We start from the raw sequence: 18,468 nt of genomic DNA, 5'->3' as shown, positions 1-18,468 counted from the left end.
CTGTGGAACCTTTGGGCTTGGCCTCTGAGGGGGCCCAGCTCATAGGTACTGGTCTCTCAACTGAGGTTGTTGAGACCATTCTTCACTCCAGAGCTCCATCCACGAGGAGGTTATATGCCTCGAAGTGGAATTTGTTCACTTCTTGGTGTGGAGAACGTCAGCTGGACCCGGTTAACTGCCCAGTGGGTGCAGTGCTGGAGTTTCTGCAGGAGCGTTTCTCCACAGGGTTATCCCCCTCCACGCTAAAAGTGTACGTGGCGGCACTAGCTGCTTACCATGTCCCTTTAAGTGGAGTCTCTTTGGGGAGACACCCGCTAATAACACGCTTCCTTCGTGGTACTTTGAGGCTGAGGCCGCCAATTCGCACGAGGGTGCCATCTTGGGATTTGGCCATTGTGTTGGAAGGTCTTTCCCTGGCTCCTTTCGAGCCCATTGAAGAGGTTTCTGAGAAATTCATCACTCTTAAAACTATTTTTCTGCTGGCTATATCATCTCTTAAAAGAATTGGAGATATTCAAGCACTGTCGGTTGCTCCCTCGTGCCTGGAGTTTTCGCCTGGGATGGTGAAAGCCTTTCTCCATCCTAGGCCGGGCTATGTCCCTAAGGTTCCTACTAATGTTCCTAGACCTATAGTCCTACAGGCCTTCTGTCCTCCTCCGTTTACATCGTCTGACCAGGAGAAACTTAATTTACTCTGCCCAGTTAGGGCCTTAGATGCGTACGTCCACAGAGCTGCCCTGTGGAGGAAATCAGAACAACTGTTTGTTTGTTTCGGATCACCCAGCAAGGGGTGTCCAGCATCTAAACAGAGGATGAGCAAGTGGGTGGTTGAGGCCATCTCACTCGCTTACGAGTCGGCTGGTCAGCCTTCACCTCTGGCTGTACGAGCTCATTCTACTAGGAGTATGGCTGCTTCTAAAGCTCTTTTGTCAGGAGTTTCCCTTCATGATGTTTGTGATGCGGCAGGCTGGTCCTCGCCGCATACCTTTGTCAGGTTCTATGATCTGGACTTCAGCTCCACCCCTGGGGCGCAGGTGCTTTCGTCTGCTTGTGCGCTCTGACTTCACACGACGGACACTTGCTCCTATGGCGACGTGGGTATTAGCGTTCCCACAGCGTTTGACGCAGCTCGAGTTCCCTTAAAAGGGAACGTCTCGGTTACGTATGTAACCCTAGTTCCCTGAATAGGGAACGAGACGCTGCGTCGTTCTGCCATACTCCCGGCAAGCCCGTGATCTACTTGCTTCAGGCCTATCAGAAGCTGTCGCATTTGTGATTCTGGGGTGCTTTATAGTTTCCTGGTCGATGACGTCACCCGCCTATGACGTTCCGTCTCGCCATTGGACTGATTCCATACGTGCTTCATGACGCACTCACGCAGGGGCGTTCCCACAGCGTTTGACGCAGCGTCTCGTTCCCTATTCAGGGAACTAGGGTTACATACGTAACCGAGACGTTTTCTAGTTACTGATAAAATTGGTTCATTACTGAAAAGGTTTCCACTATCCATGACTCCTGAGTTATAAAACAGATTTTAAAAGTATTGTAAAGTAATTATTAGCATCAGCTTGGTAAAATAAAGCTGCATTTGCACATGAGCGTCTGTAAAGCAGATATTAACTGTCTTCAGGGAGTTTCTACACATGGATTATAACGTTCTGCTTTACTCTCTCCAGCCTTGAGAAATATATCAGATCCAGACTCCTTTATCAACACTACAAATGCTCTGGAAGATCTGGGATGTATTTCTCAAGCACCACTGATTTAACTTCCGCCTCCCTGAACTTCTGGACCACTTTGCTAAAACACTTGAACGAGTCGTTTTCCACCAACTATCTCCATTTCTCACACAGAACATCCTCCTGGACAACAACCAGTCTGGCTTCAGAAGCGCCACTAAACTGAGACGGCCCTGCTCTCGGTTTATTGAAGCTCTGAGACTGGCAAGAGGAGCCTCCGAATCCTCAGTTCTCCTCTTGCTGGATCTGTCTGCTGCTTACAGTTAACCACCAAGAAGAGCATCTCAGGAACAGTGCTTCAAGTCTGACCTCTCAGTGGCTCCTTCAGGGTGTCGTGAGGTGTTTAAGACCCAATATCTAGCTCTCGGTTATTGAAGCGGCTTCTCAACTACAACTCGCTTCAGTGGACTTACAGATACATTACCAGCTCATGAAGGGGAATTAACATATTCCTAACAAACATCTCAGGAAAGGAGACTTATTAAACACAACTGCAGAGGTTTATTAAGAAAATTATAGCAATCATTCAAAATGAAAAAAGATGCTAAAAACAGGAATGAACAGACAAGATCCAAGAATCCTCAAATCAGCTCCATCACACAGAACAGAGAGAGATTATACAGTCTGAGTCTGTCCATTACTGTATTAATATTATATTTAAAGCAGTTTACATATGAAGCGCAAGAAAATGACTTTCAACACTGTAGGAAAATATATCCATAAAATCAATATAAATGAAAATAAATCTGCCTTTTTATATGTAAAAAAAACATTTTAATCTAAACTTGATTATGTCACTATAAGTGCTCAGAGTTTTTTCTCTGTTTTCTGAGAAGAAGAAAATAAAACAATGAACAATCCTCTGTAAGTTTCTGCTATTGTAAATATTGCTGCAGATTGGCTCTAGACTCATCAGTATTTTATTCTAATATTGTCGGCATCTCTATTTCCTCTGGGTGCTTCGAGTCCTTCCTCCCTGCAAAATAAAAGCATTGACTGACCTCTCGTATGTGTTTTTATCATGATTGCAGATTGTTCCAGATCAGATGAGTGTGAATCATCAGATTGTGTGCGGCTCAAAACTCACCAGCTCTTCTTGCACAGATGATCTGAAGAAGAATCACAGTAGGAGCAGCAAAACTGCGATCTCAACAATAATCACAATCACTGCAGGAAACATGAGAGGAAGAAGAGAAACTGTACATGACTGAAGTCAAGGGTATTCAACTATCAACAGTTATTGATAAAGCATTTACAGACTGACTGACAGGGGTGGACTGGCAATCTGTGTTCGGGAAAAGTCCAGAACGGCCGTCCAACCAAGGGCCGTCAGCACAAAAAAACGTCTAAGGGACCGTTCGGTATTTATGGAAGGGACCACCGGAGGAAAATAGGGGAGGGTCATGTCTTTTTATTCTTTGTTGAGGCGAGGGTCATCCAACTTTTTTTAGTCTAGAGGGAGGGTCACCCAACTTTTATATTCATGAAAACAGCAACACTTCAAAGTGGCTTGTTTGGTGCTATTTTTTTCCATTTAGCTCCATGTTGATCTCGCGTTATCAGCCCCCCTTCGATATCAGCTGGGTTTGACCCAACAAAAATCCAGTTTGGTGCTGTTTGACCGTGCGCGCGCACTTCAGTTCGCGCTTAGAAAAAGTGCATCATGTCAGAACAGAATGCCAATGAATGTTTACCCGGCAAAGCTTTAAAGCACGAGCAAATAATGCACTTTTGTGATTGCGAATAAGTGCACAGTGTCCTGTAAGTGTAACTCTACCGCTGCATTAACATGTGAATGTACGTCGAGTTTTACAGTATTGGGACTGATCGAGGTGCCAGAACTGCAGCTGATAGAATGTGCACTGTAGCGCGATACTACCATATTTTAGTTTCCATTCTTATTTTGTTTACACGATGTGTAAGATGTAGGGCTACCACATGTTTAAATTACTATTAGTATTATTTAAGTTAACATGATAAAATACGTAGACCTACACCACAAAAACTAGTTGAGGATAAATTCGTTAAAATTGGGCGCTTCCAGTGTTATGGACGTGACATTTGCAGTCAAAACAATTCTCTATCTCTCTCTCTCTCTCTCTCTCTCTCTCTCTAGGAAAACAAACCACCTTTTCTGCCAGATGAGGTAAGTTAACGTTAATGTTATGTTTAGGCTAGGGTTAGACTTTTTGTTGTCTTGTTTTAGACGACACTATCTTGTTTTATCACCTATAGCAGTCGTGTTAAGTGTAAATTAATCTTTCAATGTCATTATTTTGCTCCGGCTCGGGAACAGACACTGGCTCCGGCTCGGGAACAGACACTGGCTCCGGCTCGGCAACAGACACTGGCTCCGGCTCGGGAACAGACACTGGCTCCGGCTCAGGAACAGACACTGGCTCCGGCTCAGGAACAGACACTGGCTCCGGCTCAGGAACAGACACTGGCCCCGGCTCAGGAACAGACACTGGCCCCGGCTCAGGAACAGACACTGGCCCCGGCTCAGGAACAGACACTGGCTCCGGCTCAGGAACAGACACTGGCTCCGGCTCAGGAACAGACACTGGCCCCGGCTCAGGAGCTGGAACAGACACCACCGGCTCAGGAACAGACACCACCGGCTCAGGAACAGACACAGGCTTGACGGCGGCCATCTTGTCAGGGAACACAGGCTCGGCAGACGTGACGTGAACACTCTCGGCGGCGGCCAACTTGTCTGAAGACACAGGCTCGGCAGACGTGACGTGAACAGGCTCGGCGGCAGCCATCTTGTCCGAAGACACAGGCTCGTCAGGCGTGACGTGAACACTCTCGGCGGCGGCCATCTTGTCTGAAGACACAGGCTCGGCAGACGTGACGTGAACAGACTCTGTGGCGGCCATCTTGTCCGAAGACACAGGCTCGGCAGATGTGACGTGAACAGTCTCTGGCTTGGCAGATGTGACGTGAACAGGCTCGGCATCGGCCATCTTGTCTGAAGACACAGGCTCGGCAGATGTGACGTGAACAGTCTCTGTAACGGCCATCTTGTCCAAAGACACAGGCCCGTCAGACGTGGCGTGAACAGTCTCTGGCTGGGCAGACGTGACGGATCGCTGAGGTGGTGCAGGCAGTGCGAGCAGGATCACTGGAACAGGGACCACCGGAACAGGGACCACCGGAACAGGGACCACCGGAACAGGGACCACCGGAACAGGGACCACCGGACTCGGGACCACCGGAACTGAGGCCACCGGAACAGTCACGGAGGGAGTCTTCCTCTTCCTCCTCCGTTTCGAGACCACTGGAACTGGGGCCACTGGAACTGGGACCCTCATCCTGGCCTCTCGCTCCTGCAAGCGAGCGAGACCCTCCACCATTGCCTCAAAGGTACTTCTTTCATACGCCCTCCTAAGTAACCAGTCCATGGGCTCATCGAGTGCATAAAAGAAAAGGTCCTTAAGAGGCCCCTCGTTCAGTTGTAGGCCCTCCGCCGCTCTAAGGAATTCGGCCGCGAATTTCCTCAAATCAGCCCCTTGCTGGCGGAGGGAACTAAGTGCCTGAAAACGAATAATACGTTCGTATTGGGGGCACGCAACAGAGGGGGCTGGTGGGTGACGTGAAACCCCTTGCGGAGTCCTCGACATGGTTCGGATCGTTATGTCACGTAAATCTAAAGAAACTAGGTGAGGACTCAAAATGCAAAGGGAAAAAACTATATTTATTACAAAAAGAAACACTAAACACAAAACAAAACCCACGAGGGGGAAAACATAACTAAATACAAAACAACCACAACTTCAAAAATGAACATACCAAACAGGGTCACGGGGGAACAGGAGACGTGTACAAGACAACGATCCGACACAGACTGCAAACACAAAGGAACTTATAAAAGGGACAAATCAGGCAGGTAATGAGGAACAACAGGTGGGGCAAATGAAACCAATAATGAGATAACAAGGAGGGTGGGGTCAAACAGTGACAGGAACACAAACACCACATGTGCTACACGAGACAGGACAGGCATGTGACATTGATAAGTTAATCTTATGGTCGTTTGCGGGCCAAGCAACTGTTTGATAATTACATTAATTTCCAGTAAAAGATATCAGGATAATTGATCTGAAGAATGAAATATTGATATGTTCAATTTATCTATTTTTCAGCTTCAATAATTTTAAGGTAACTGTAATATAAAATATATATATATTAACCCTTTAGGCGCCAGAGGTTTTTTCCTAAAACGTTCGATTTTGACATCTTAATTTCAAAAGGCTATATCTTAAAAGTGATAAAAGATAGAGACTTTCTGTAAATTAGAGAAATATTAAGGATGACCCAAAGTTTATGTAGGGATTACATTTTCCCATCTAATTAGCATATTATGACGTCATATGGTGGCGGCCATATTGGATTATAGAATTTTTATAATTTTTGTTGATGTTTATTTTTTATTTTATTTTATTTTTTAGCTGACAAAGACGCACACATCACAAGGACATGAACACACAAAAAAGAACACATATTGTACACTACTAAATGGTCAGGGAAATGTAAATCAACAGTGTAATAAATGGCAGACAAAAACAATTGTTGCAGGGCTTTTGCTGTAGAGATAATGACTCCCTATTCATCCAGGTGACATTTCTTGTAGTGTTTCATGGTGTGGTCTTGCGAAAGACTATGCATAATAGCCCCTCTGCCCCGTGTCACATCGCCTCTTCTACTGCTATGAGCAGCAGCGCGGGCGCGGCCAGATCTGCCTCGCGCGCGCGCCGAGTGTGCACAGCTCGGACTACTGTCATTGTCATTGCGACTCCCCACCCTGCCTCCACGTTGCCCCCTTACTGTCGTATGAATACTTCGATCTCGTCTAACATACCTAGTGGCAATAGACAAAGCCTCCACCACAATACTGTCGCCGCGATTGCGGAGAGGCACACGGTCACCATGGCTAGCGCGGTAAAAATCTCCCGCGGCCACCTCGTTCCCCACAACACTAACACGCCTGCTAACTTCGCGATGAACACTCCGACCCCGGGAAACATTGTTCCCACCACTGACATTGGGTAAAGGACCATCTAACTTTATATTGGGCAAAGGATTCACCGTTTGTGCTTGGTGTAGGGCTATACTTTCACTTTCAGAATCACCGTCATTTTCTGAAGGCAGATAACGTTATTCCCCTTCAGAATCAGGGTCCGCGAATAGAAGACACAACACTTCATTTGCGGGTAAGCTTTATTGATGCCATTAGATAATAATAATAATAATAATCTAATGCAAAAACTCGCTGACGTTGACAATATTGCTCTGATAAAATGGCTCACTCGCACACTAGCTCCGCTTTTGTTCGCACTGATTCAATGCGCTCTAGCTCGAAGATTTTGTATAGAAACATGACGTTTTTTTGAGTCAGGGATGAAGTATGACATGTCTGCCAACTAGTGGAGGGGAGGTTGAACGAAATTTGACACCCTATTTGACAAAATCGGCCGTTTTATTCAGTGCCGCATCTTGTCGAGTAAACTCGACCGTGGCGCCCAGAGGGTTAATCATATTCCTGATTAATTATTAAAATTCCCTGTACCGTATTTTCCGGACTATAAGTCGCCCCGGAGTATAAGTCGCATCAGTCAAAAAATGCGTTATGAAGAGGAAAAAAACATATATAAGTCGCACTGGAGTATAAGTCGCATTTATTTAGAAATTTATTTCACAAAATCCAAGACCAAGAACAGACATTTAATCTGGAAAGGCAAGTTATTCAACTACACAGTAGCACACAGAACAACAGGCTGAGAAGGTGTCCGGTATGTTAACGCAACACATTAACAGTTATTCAGCTACACAATAGCATAAAGAACATATACCTGGGAGGCTGAATAGGCTAAATTAACATAAGCCAGTGAGTCCAACAAGCAAGTTACCAGTAAACAAGTTCATTAAGCCCCCGCGATCTCATTCCACATCACTGAATCCACTGAATTTTCTTCATATGGTGTCGCTTCTGAATAACTCCGCCAACTAGAGCGCCCTCTCGCGGCTGTAGACGGTAATGTTTTCTCTTGGTTCATCTCAGTCTGAATTAATTTGATATATAAGTCGCACCTGAATATAAGTCGCAGGACCAGCCAAACTATGAAAAAAAGTGCGACTTATAGTCCGGAAAATACGGTATATCATTTGAGCTAATTTGTTTACGTTACATTAGTTTTATAAGGCTTTCCTACTGCACTTTTAAATTAGCTCACATTGTATTTGAATAGTAAGTTATAGTCTATAGTAACTATATATTTTATAATTACAAGTTTGTGTAATTTGGGGTTTTTGTAGCCAGTGACATTTCATTATTTGTATTTTTTATTTTCAATGCAGATGTAATGGCATTGTAAAAATTTTTGTTTTTATTTTAAGTCTGAGGCTTCATTAACCCTCAGGGGTATCGAATGTGTTTTATGGCCTTATTTCAGAAACTTTAGTTTTTAGTTTTTTCAATAACCATGCTTAAACATTATTCTCTCAAAAATGCAGACATGTACATTATTGTTGCTCACATTTCATGGTAGCCCTGTTTGTGCTAAATAGTGTGTAATTTTTTTTTTGCCATTAATATGTTTATAAGCAACTGAAAAAAGCAAAAATGTCAGGGCATGTCAGAACATCTCAAGGACCCCAAAAACACCTTAGACCCCAGAGGTTCTTATAAACCTATTAATGGCAAAGGTGTAAATTCACTCTATTTAGCACAAACAGGGCTACCATAATATGTGAACAACTTGCATGTACATGTTTGTATTTTTGAGAGAATGATGTTTATGCATGTTTTTTTAAAAAACAAAAAACTAAAGTTTCTGAAATAAGGCCATAAAACACATTCTAAATATATGTAAATAAGACTTTTGACTAATGGACGTTGTTGCCTAGAATTTTTTCTTCAAAATGATGTGAAAATCATCCTGCCTAATCATTTACATAACACAATACATTGATTTAAATCTTGTAAAACACTTTTTGTTTGGAAAGGCCATATGCGGGTGGGCGTGATTCACACCTGCAGAGACAATGGGGCCTGCATAATGAGGCTGCATACGTAATGAGCCTTTCATTCAGCCACAAGCCACAAGTAATGAGCCTTTCATTCAGACACGAGCCACAAGTATGCAAAGACAATATATAACTGGTTCACAGTTGTTGTGCTTGCAAATTGTACAATATCCAAGGTAAACATTTCTAGTAATTGTGCAGTTAATTGTTCTCATCCTGTATTTTCACATTTGGAATATATTCTCTTCCCAAATGTGTCACTAATAAAGCATAATAAAATTATTTAAAGAGAAGGCTTATAATGACCTTTTAAGATTTTGTTTACATCTATCCTTCTATATATATATATATATATATATATATATATATATATATATATATATATATATATATATATTATGTTTTTAAAGGTTTTTAGGTTAAACAATTACAACAACATTTAAAATTGTAACAATATTTCCAGTGTAATCTTTCTTTGTATTCACGATTCATATTTAACCCTCTGGGGTCTAAGGTGTTTTTGGGGTCCTTGAGACATGCCTGACATTTTTTGCTTTTTTCAGTTGCTTATAAACATATTAATGGCAAAAAAAAAATTACACACTATTTAGCACAAACAGGGCTACCATGAAATGTGAGCAACAAGAATGTACATGTCTGCATTTTTGAGAGAATAATGTTTATGCATGGTTATTGGCAAAAACTAAAAACTAAAGTTTCTGAAATAAGGCCATAAAACACATTCTAAATATGTGCCAATAAGACTTTTGTCTAAAAGATGTCATCACCTAGTGTTTTTTCTTCAAAATGAAGTGAAAATCACCCTGCCTTATCATTCACATAACACAATACATTGATTTGAATTTTGTAAAGCACTTTCTGTTTGGAAAGGCCATATGCGGAGTGGGCGTCAACGGTCATGCATATATAGTGGTTCACACCTTAGGAGACAATGGGGCCCGCATACTTAATGAGCCATTCATTCAGGTGAGTCACTGAGCCACAAGAATGCAAGAGCAACAGTTGGAAGCATCTCAATTCTTTTTTATTTTTCCACATATTGTGCTTGCAATTTGGCCTATAATATCCAAGGAAAACATTGTGCAGTTAATTGTGCAGGGATATTTGGGGATATTTAATTTAATTAATCAATCAACGATACTATTGATCAGCATTACCAAACGTAGACGTTCCACTAGAAACAAACATTGATGTATTGTTCTAATTTATTACTGTGAAGCTGCTTTGATACAACCTGTGTTGTGAAAAGCGCTATATAAATAAACTTGACTTGACTTGACTTGACTTAATTCTCATACTGTATTTTCAGTTTTGGAATATTTATCCTCTCCCCAAATTTGTCAATAATAAAACACAATAAAAGTTATTTAAAGAAAAGGCTTATATTTACCTTTTAATAGTTTGTTTACATCTACCTTGTAAATATATATTTTTTTATTAAAAAGGTTACAATTACAACAACAATTCAAGTGTAATCTTTCTTTCTAAAAACTAAAGTATACATTTTATCATACATATTTCAAAGTTAAGGATTTGATTGATTATTTGATAACTTTATTTTTGACAAAACATTATATTTAACATAAGAAAATATTGGCAAACAAAAGCTTATTTGAGGTGGTAGATATTTTACATTAAAAATGTATAATCTATCCAAAACTAATCAACGAAATGTTGTCTTTCATATGTCTGTAACATAGGTCTTTCATTTTTATTATAAGAAATATAAATCTTAATTTGCAGTTTAATACGTTGCTTATACAAATACATTTTATTTCAACATATTTTAGTCGATATTTACTGAGTGTAGCAATACAGATTGCTAAAACCGAAACATTCATACACAAACAGAAACGCTTGACTGTAACGTTGTTTTTATGAAATATTAGGGCATATAAATGTTAATTTTCAGTTTAAAACGTTGCTTATACAAATAGCCTACATTTTATTTCAACATATTTCTGTCGATTTTTACTCAACTCAGTACGGCAATACAGTTTGCTAAAACATCATCATTCATTCACACACGCAATTTAAATTTAAACTGTCTTTTTGCGAGCTGTGGTAAACAGCGCGCATCTCTGCCGTTCATTCATCACAAACGGAAACCCGATTCACGAGAGAAGAAAAAAAAACTTCCAGTATTCCTCAGCTCGCTCCTCGATATACCCGCACTTCTGAGGTACTTTTTTCATTATTGTTATTCCTCACAGCGCTGCGAGACGGTTTAAACAAGTAATGATCTGAATAAACTTGTGTTTTCTCGAGCTGATGGGGGCGTTCACAGGATTGCGCGGATTGCCTCATTCATTTGCGTTTGAATAGCGCGCGCTATCCGTAGGCGGAGTCACATTACATTTGAATTAGTTGTAATGAGGTCGACTGGAATCGCTCTCTTTTAATACAGATTTCACAAGATGAGAATATTTGTTTTTTATATAAATTACTTCATTTAAGAGAAGAGAATTCAAGCTTCATGCCTGTGTGTCTGTTTGCCTGTTTGACTGAGTATTCGCTGAGTTATTGTTCATTTTCGGACGCGTTTCAGAATGGACTTCACTGGCAGAGAAGGCAGAACTCGCATCACGTTTATTTTTCTTTATTTGGCAAAAAGCACAACACTTTGTTTTTATTGTGAGTATACACAAAAATAATACACACTTAACAGGATCGATTGATGTATGAAACTCCTATGGAAAATCAAAGTCAACAGAGTATTTATGAGTTTCTTTTACACTGATAAAAAAAAGCGAGCTGGTATCGCCGGCGATACCGCTGACCTCAGGGGGTTAATGTTATAAAGCTGTCAGTATAAATGAACGTGTCGTACCTCTGTATAATGATCCAGCAGTCAAACTGACTCCAGTTTCTGATGCTGTATCAGCTGGATCTGTGGATCACGTCTGTTAGTTCAGTTCAACACATAATGCCACATATACACAACATCATCATCACATAATACTGGAGCTTCACATCACAGAAATGATGAATATGTGCACGAGTCTGTCATCTATTATCTTCTTACTTCACTCTCAAGCTGTCAGGAGGAGAATGACTATCGCCATTCACCAAAAATAAAATCTATTTATACAGTGATCATGTGATCATGAACCTTGTGTTGGAGCTGCTGCTGTAGTTCGGCTTGATGTCTTCTCAGAGTTTGAGCTTCTGACTGGAATCAGTGTTGGTGAAGCGACTGGAGCTGCAGAAGATGAATGTTCAGACGCATCACCTGTAGGACATTAACATCATATGTTCATATCGATCATGACATGCAGTGTGTGTTCATCATCACAGTTTACAGGGGCAGTAGTTGAGAAGAGTCTGTACTGTATTACTGTATTACTGTATTAATGCGTTACTGTATAATTTTAAACCGAATTAACATCATATTTTACAGTGTTGTTTCTCACCTGAATACTTGACAGTGTATCTGACTGAGGTCTCGAGATGATTTCTGCGAGTAAGCTGACATCTCCACTCTCTGTTGTCATCTTCATTCAGGAGTGTTGTAGTCAGAGTGAGGATACAGAGATCTGATGAGAATAATATCTGATATCTGGAGTCTGTCTTCAGATCAACACCAGCCTGATTCACCCACAACAGCTCTAATCCCGCAGAACTGACCCAAGCATCACAGGAGTATAGAGTATACACCTGACAGGAGAGAGTCACAGAGCGGCCTGGACTGATCTCAGTCTGTGAGGATGATGATGATGATGAAGATGATGGAGACACTGAAACTGAACACAAGACACAAATCAGACTCTTCAATCATCATCTGAGTTTAAAGGGAGAATCTGCCCTTTTTAAATTGACCACATAATCATAAACTTACCATGAAGAACATGCAGAAAAAAATGTGCATCAACTGCATCAACACGTGCATCAGGTCCTTGTCCTCTGTAATTCACATATTGTCGGCAGTTGTAAGATCCAGAATCTTCTCCTGTGACGTTCTTGATGTTCAGAGAGCAGTCAGACTCCAGACTCAGTCTCTCATGTCTCTCTGAGTCTTTATTCTTTATCTCTTCATTAAGTATAACTCCTTCTGAACCTTTAACGTAGCTAATGTAGATCCATAGTGATTTGCAGCCAGAAAGAGTATTATAACAGGACAGAGAGACATTTTCACCAGAACTGATGAACACATGATCCAGTCCACTGGTTCCTGAAACACAGTATATCTCAGTGATAATTATGATATAATAAATGAAAACATAAACATAAAAAGCAGAAGTTTTATTCTCACTTAAAGCAAACAACACACTCTCCAGAATAAAGTATTAGTCTTTGTCAGAGAGCTGTTCAAATCACTGACACACAGGGCCGTACTCACCACTGAGATCTCGGAGGTCCGAACCTCTAATTTTTCGAAGTGCATATAATGAAGTTTGTGAAATAATTGCCTAATATTAACTCTTCTTTGGTGCTGCAATGATATTGCATATCGCCTCATCTGAGCTGCTTTAGAGGCCGTTCACATGTTTGCGCTCTCACCCCAGACAGCAACATAGTGTTGGCCCAGATCCGGCCCACATCTGGTACACACATGGATTCCACTTGGGCCGGATCTGGGCTGACACTATGTTGCTGTCTGGGACGTTTGTTATTTTAATTGTAGAAGCGCGAAAAGTGCACCCAAATAAAGAGTGACACCGTCGCAACGCTCGCTTGTTTTCCCAGGCGAGATGAAAAAAATCGAATCAAATGAGGTTTTAGGGCTTTATGTTCACAGAAGCTGCGAGCCGAGCGCGACGCTTCACGACACGCTTTCAGTGAACGGTCATATAGTGTGAGTCTGGCCTTCGAGATGTAAGTAGCTAAACCAAACAACTGTGTACGATAAAAGTATTAAACGAGTAACAGAAACAATCTGGAGATGAGAAAGGAAGAGCAGTAATTAACATTATTAGTGTATTCCTATTTAACACATATGTTCTCTGCTAATTACTGTGGAAAATATAAGCTCAATTTAACAACACAAGCACCTAATAAATATAATGCCATAATAACAATAATAATAATAATGTTTAATTTATATAGCGCCTTTCCCAAGCTCAAGGACGCTTCACAATAACAGTAAAGAACAAACAGTCAGTTCATACATAAATGGACAATAGGCATTTGCCCAGTCCAAGAAATGAGCAATAGTATTGTATATAGTAATAATAATATTAGAAGTATTGTATAAATATTAATGTGAATATGGTCCTCGAATATGTTATATTTCACCAGTCAGCACTGGGACTTTTCACTGTAGTGTTTGTGTTTGTGTAACTTGCATCATTAAGCCAGTAGGTGGCTAAGCAAGTGAATGCCTTCATGAGTGAGCAATTGAACCATTAAATGAACAGATTAGTCCAAAAACATTGATTCGTTTAGTTAAAAAAAAAAAAAGTTTCTGAAACTAATCTTTGATGCTCATACTAATTGCTCATTATGCCTCTGGACACAGAAGCATTGCATTGGCATTTGATTGTAATATCTATGCAAACTAATCATTAAATCATTTCTCATTTAAGGCCATTCCCGTTTTGAATATGTGATTGTGTATTGTCAACAATAAGCATAAACATTCTGCATTTCCATTTTGTTGTGTGGATCATTCATTACAGCATTTCAGAATCTGTTATCTCCTTGACAAATAATGTATGCCACTGCCCACTGATATGTGTAGATGAGGAAAATAAAAATTTCATCATGTTTTCGAGGTAATGTCATCCTTATGTAGTGGCCACACGACAGTGGTATTAACAGTAAGTGACATGGCATCTGACGCACAGAAGCCAATGGCACACGTCACTATGCGTATTAGCACATCTGGTGTCATCTTGCGCTGACCAGTGTTGCCAGTGCTGCCTCAAGTGCCTTATTGCTTTTATAAAACGGTTAACACAGAATGCAAATATCAAAGCCGAAGAATATGTATCTATGCAACTTTCATGAAGTAACATCACTAAAAGCCTTCTTTCCGCTGGTAAAATAGTCCTTGACCGTGAACAGCAGCAGAAGTTACATACATTATTTCGCCAATAGATGGCGGCAAAGACTGTCTTTATGAGTGAGTCAGGCAGTAGAGATGACTTTTAGGATTCAAACTTGTGAACACAGAGAATCAAGACGCAACTGATAAATGACTAGTGTCACTGGAAAACCCCTTAACAGTAAAAAGGACAAGATATCGCAGCGGACATTCAAACAGATTTATTATTAAATTCACTTCTGGAATTCGAATGCGTCGCTGAACGCGTTGTTGTCTTTTGGAGCTCTATCGATTTGATTTATAATTCATCCCTTTAAACTCACTTACAACGAACATCTTCGCGAAACCGAACGCGATGCTGTGATCATCGGCGATTCCATCGCTCGGCACGTACACGCTACGTTAGGTAAAAGTAAGGTGCACAGTCACTGCATTCCTGGTGCTCGTGTTTCTGAAATCGCTGCTCGCGTACCCGAGATTCTGAACGGTGACGAGCGCGTCGGAACTGTGGTCCTGCACGCGGGAGTGAATGACATCAGGCTGCACCAGACGGAGGTTCTGAAGTAGACTATTCGCGCTAAATGAATGGTTAATGTCATGGTGCAATGAGCAGAAACTGCTCTTTGTAAATAATTGGAATCTGTTTTGGGAGCGTCCTAGGCTTTTCCATGCCGATGGCTTACACCCAAACAGATTCGGAGTGGATCTTCTGTCGGATAACATCTCCAAAATGTTAAATACCATTAAATGACTAGTAACCAAAAGTTCAAATCATAGTCTCTCCTGCACCAATTTAAATGATATAAATACTAGTGTAGAACATTGCATAGAAATTGTGTCTATTCCTCGTTTAGTGAGATCAAATAATAAATCTACTGCAGGATCTAGGAAAAATCTAATTGTTATTAAAACAGAAAATGTTGCTATTAGTAAACAAAAACAAATTTTAAAGCTAGGTCTTCTAAACATTAGATCACTCACACCTAAGGTAGTTATTGTAAATGAAATAGTCACAGATAATAGCTTCGATGTACTTTGCCTTACTGAAACTTGGCTTAAACCAAATGATTATTTCGGTCTAAATGAGTCTACTCCAGTAGGATACTCAGGATACTCCTATAAGCACGAGCCCCGTCTGATTGGTCGTGGCGGCGGTGTTGCAACAATCTATAGAGATATTCTCAATGTTACTCAGAAAACAGGTTATAAGTTTATTTCATTTGAAGTACTTGTACTAAATGTTACGCTCTTAGATGTTAGAAAAAAATCCATATTATCTCTAGCCTTGGCTACCGTATATAGACCGCCTGGGCCTTACGCTGATTTCCTAAAAGAATTTGCAGATTTTCTCTCAGACCTATTGTCAATGTAGATAAAGCATTAATTGTTGGAGATTTTAACATACAGGTAGATAATTCAAATGATGCGTTAGGGGCTGCGTTTATAGACTTATTAAACTCCTTTGGGGTCAAGCAAAACGTCACCGGACCAACTCATCGTCTTAATCACACACTCAATTTAATTATATCATATGGAACCGATCCAACCGATATAGATATCATTCCACAAAGTGATGATGTCACTGACCATTTCTTGGTAACTTGCATATTACGTACTGCTGTAATATATCATGCTGCGCCGCGTTATCGATTAGGCAGAACAATCCTTCCATCCACCATAGATAATTTCTCAAATTGCTTATCTAATCTGTCTCAGCTGCTCAGTGAACCCAAACAAACAGATGAACTAGAGGAATTAACTAGCACTATGAGCACCATTCTCTCTAGAACATTGGATGTTGTTGCACCCATTAAATTAAAAAAGGTCAGAGAGAAAATTAAAGCACCATGGTACAATAATACTACGCATTTTCTAAAGAGAGAAACCCGTAATTTAGAGCGTAAATGGAAAAAAAAACTAATTTAGAGGTCTTTAGAATCGCATGGAAAGACAGTATGTCACGTTATAAAAAGGCCCTTAAAGCAGCCAGGGCTGAGCACCTCCGCAAACTAATAGAAAACAACCAAAACAATCCTAGGTTTTTATTTAACACCGTGGCTAGACTAACAAATAAACAGACGTCACCCGAACAAAATATCCCGTTACAGTTTAGTAGTAATGATTTCATTAACTTCTTCACTGAGAAAATAGAAAACATCAGAACCACAATTGTAAACGTTCAATCGCACCTTATAATTCAGCCTCAATTATCCCCCCGCAAGAACAATTACAGTGCTTTACAACTATAGAACAAAAAGAGTTAAATAAACTTATCACTTCATCTAAAACAACAACATGTTTATTAGATCCTATACCAACTAAACTACTGAAGGAAGTGTTACCTGTAGTGGAAGAGCCTCTCCTCAATATTATTAACTCATCTTTATCTTTAGGTCATGTTCCAAGAACATTTAAACTGGCAGTTATAAAACCTCTCATTAAGAAACCACAATTAGATCCGAATAATCTAGTAAATTATAGACCCATTTCAAATCTACCTTTTATGTCTAAAATACTAGAAAAAGTTGTGTCCATTCAACTGGGCTCTTTCTTGCAAGAAAATGATATCTATGAAAAGTTTCAGTCTGGGTTCAGGCCGCATCATAGCACTGAAACTGCGCTCGTTAAAATCTAAATGATTTACCTTTAGCTCCTGACCAAGGCTGTATCTCAATACTAGTTTTACTTGATCTAAGTGCTGCGTTCGATACTATAGATCACACAATACTCTTAGATCAACTACAAAATTATACTGGTGTTCAAGGACAAGCATTAAGCTGGTTTAGATCATACTTATCTGACCGCTACCATTTTGTCTATTTAAATGGAGAAAAATCGATCATAATTCCAGTAAACTATGGAGTGCCGCAGGGATCTGTGTTAGGCCCTCTATTATTCTCAATATATATGATGCCACTTGGAAATATTATAAGGAAACATGGAATTAGTTTTCATTGTTATGCTGATGACACTCAAATCTATATTTCATCACGGCCGGATGAAAACGCTAAATTATCCAAATTGACAGAGTGTGTTAAAGATATAAAAGATTGGATGACGCGTAATTTTCTTTTATTAAATCCAGACAAGACAGAGGTAATACTTATCGGTTAAAAAAAACGCCCACAGAACCTCTCACAATACAACTTTGACATTGTAGGATGTCCTGTTACTTTATCCTCTACAGTAAAAGACCTGGGTGTTACCTCGATTGTAACCTGTCTTTTGAAAATCATATTTCGTATGTTACAAAAACAGCCTTTTTCCACCTTAGAAACATTGCTAAGCTACGTAATATGCTATCAGTTTCTGATGCAGAAAAGTTAGTTCATGCATTCATGACCTCGAGACTAGATTACTGTAATGCGTTATTAGCCGGTTGTCCTGCATCCTCAATAAACAAGTCAAGTCAAGTTTATTTATATAGCGCTTTTCACAACATAGGTTGTATCAAAGCAGCTTCACAGTAATAAATTAGAACAATACATCAATGTTTGTTTCTAGTGGAACGTCTACGTTTGGTAATGCTGATCAATAGTATCGTTGATTGATTAATTAAATTAAATATCCCCAAATATCCCCAACTGAGCAAGCCAAAGGCTAACAAGCTACAGTTAGTCCAAAATGCAGCTGCTAGAGTTCTTACGAGATCAAGAAAATATGATCATATAACACCGATTTTATCATCACTAC

General features: G+C 40.2%; 1 protein-coding gene across 2 annotated transcripts in view; it reads right to left on the bottom strand.

The window, feature by feature from the left end:
- Nucleotides 1–2,222: 2,222 nt before the first annotated feature.
- The window catches only part of LOC308690062 (uncharacterized protein), a 29,463-nt gene continuing 13,217 nt past the window's right edge, over nucleotides 2,223–18,468 (bottom strand). The window contains exons 2-8 of one of the 2 annotated variants that reach the window (XM_081364298.1): nucleotides 12,628–12,960; nucleotides 12,203–12,532; nucleotides 11,902–12,021; nucleotides 11,620–11,679; nucleotides 5,535–5,589; nucleotides 2,827–2,906; nucleotides 2,223–2,715 (exon numbers count right to left, since the gene is read on the bottom strand). In XM_081364298.1, coding sequence (XP_081220424.1) covers nucleotides 2,888–2,906; nucleotides 5,535–5,589; nucleotides 11,620–11,679; nucleotides 11,902–12,021; nucleotides 12,203–12,532; nucleotides 12,628–12,960 — 917 coding nt within the window. In that variant the 3' untranslated portion in view covers nucleotides 2,223–2,715; nucleotides 2,827–2,887. The remainder of the gene's footprint in view (nucleotides 2,716–2,826; nucleotides 2,907–5,534; nucleotides 5,590–11,619; nucleotides 11,680–11,901; nucleotides 12,022–12,202; nucleotides 12,533–12,627; nucleotides 12,961–18,468) is intronic. The other variant, XM_081364299.1, reaches the window with a different exon arrangement.

Source organism: Scardinius erythrophthalmus (genome assembly GCF_964197995.2).
Source record: "Scardinius erythrophthalmus genome assembly, chromosome: 1".
Classification (NCBI taxonomy): Eukaryota; Metazoa; Chordata; class Actinopteri; order Cypriniformes; family Leuciscidae; genus Scardinius; species Scardinius erythrophthalmus.
Note: the sequence above shows the minus strand (reverse complement) of the source record. Positions and strands in the feature narration are given on the sequence as shown.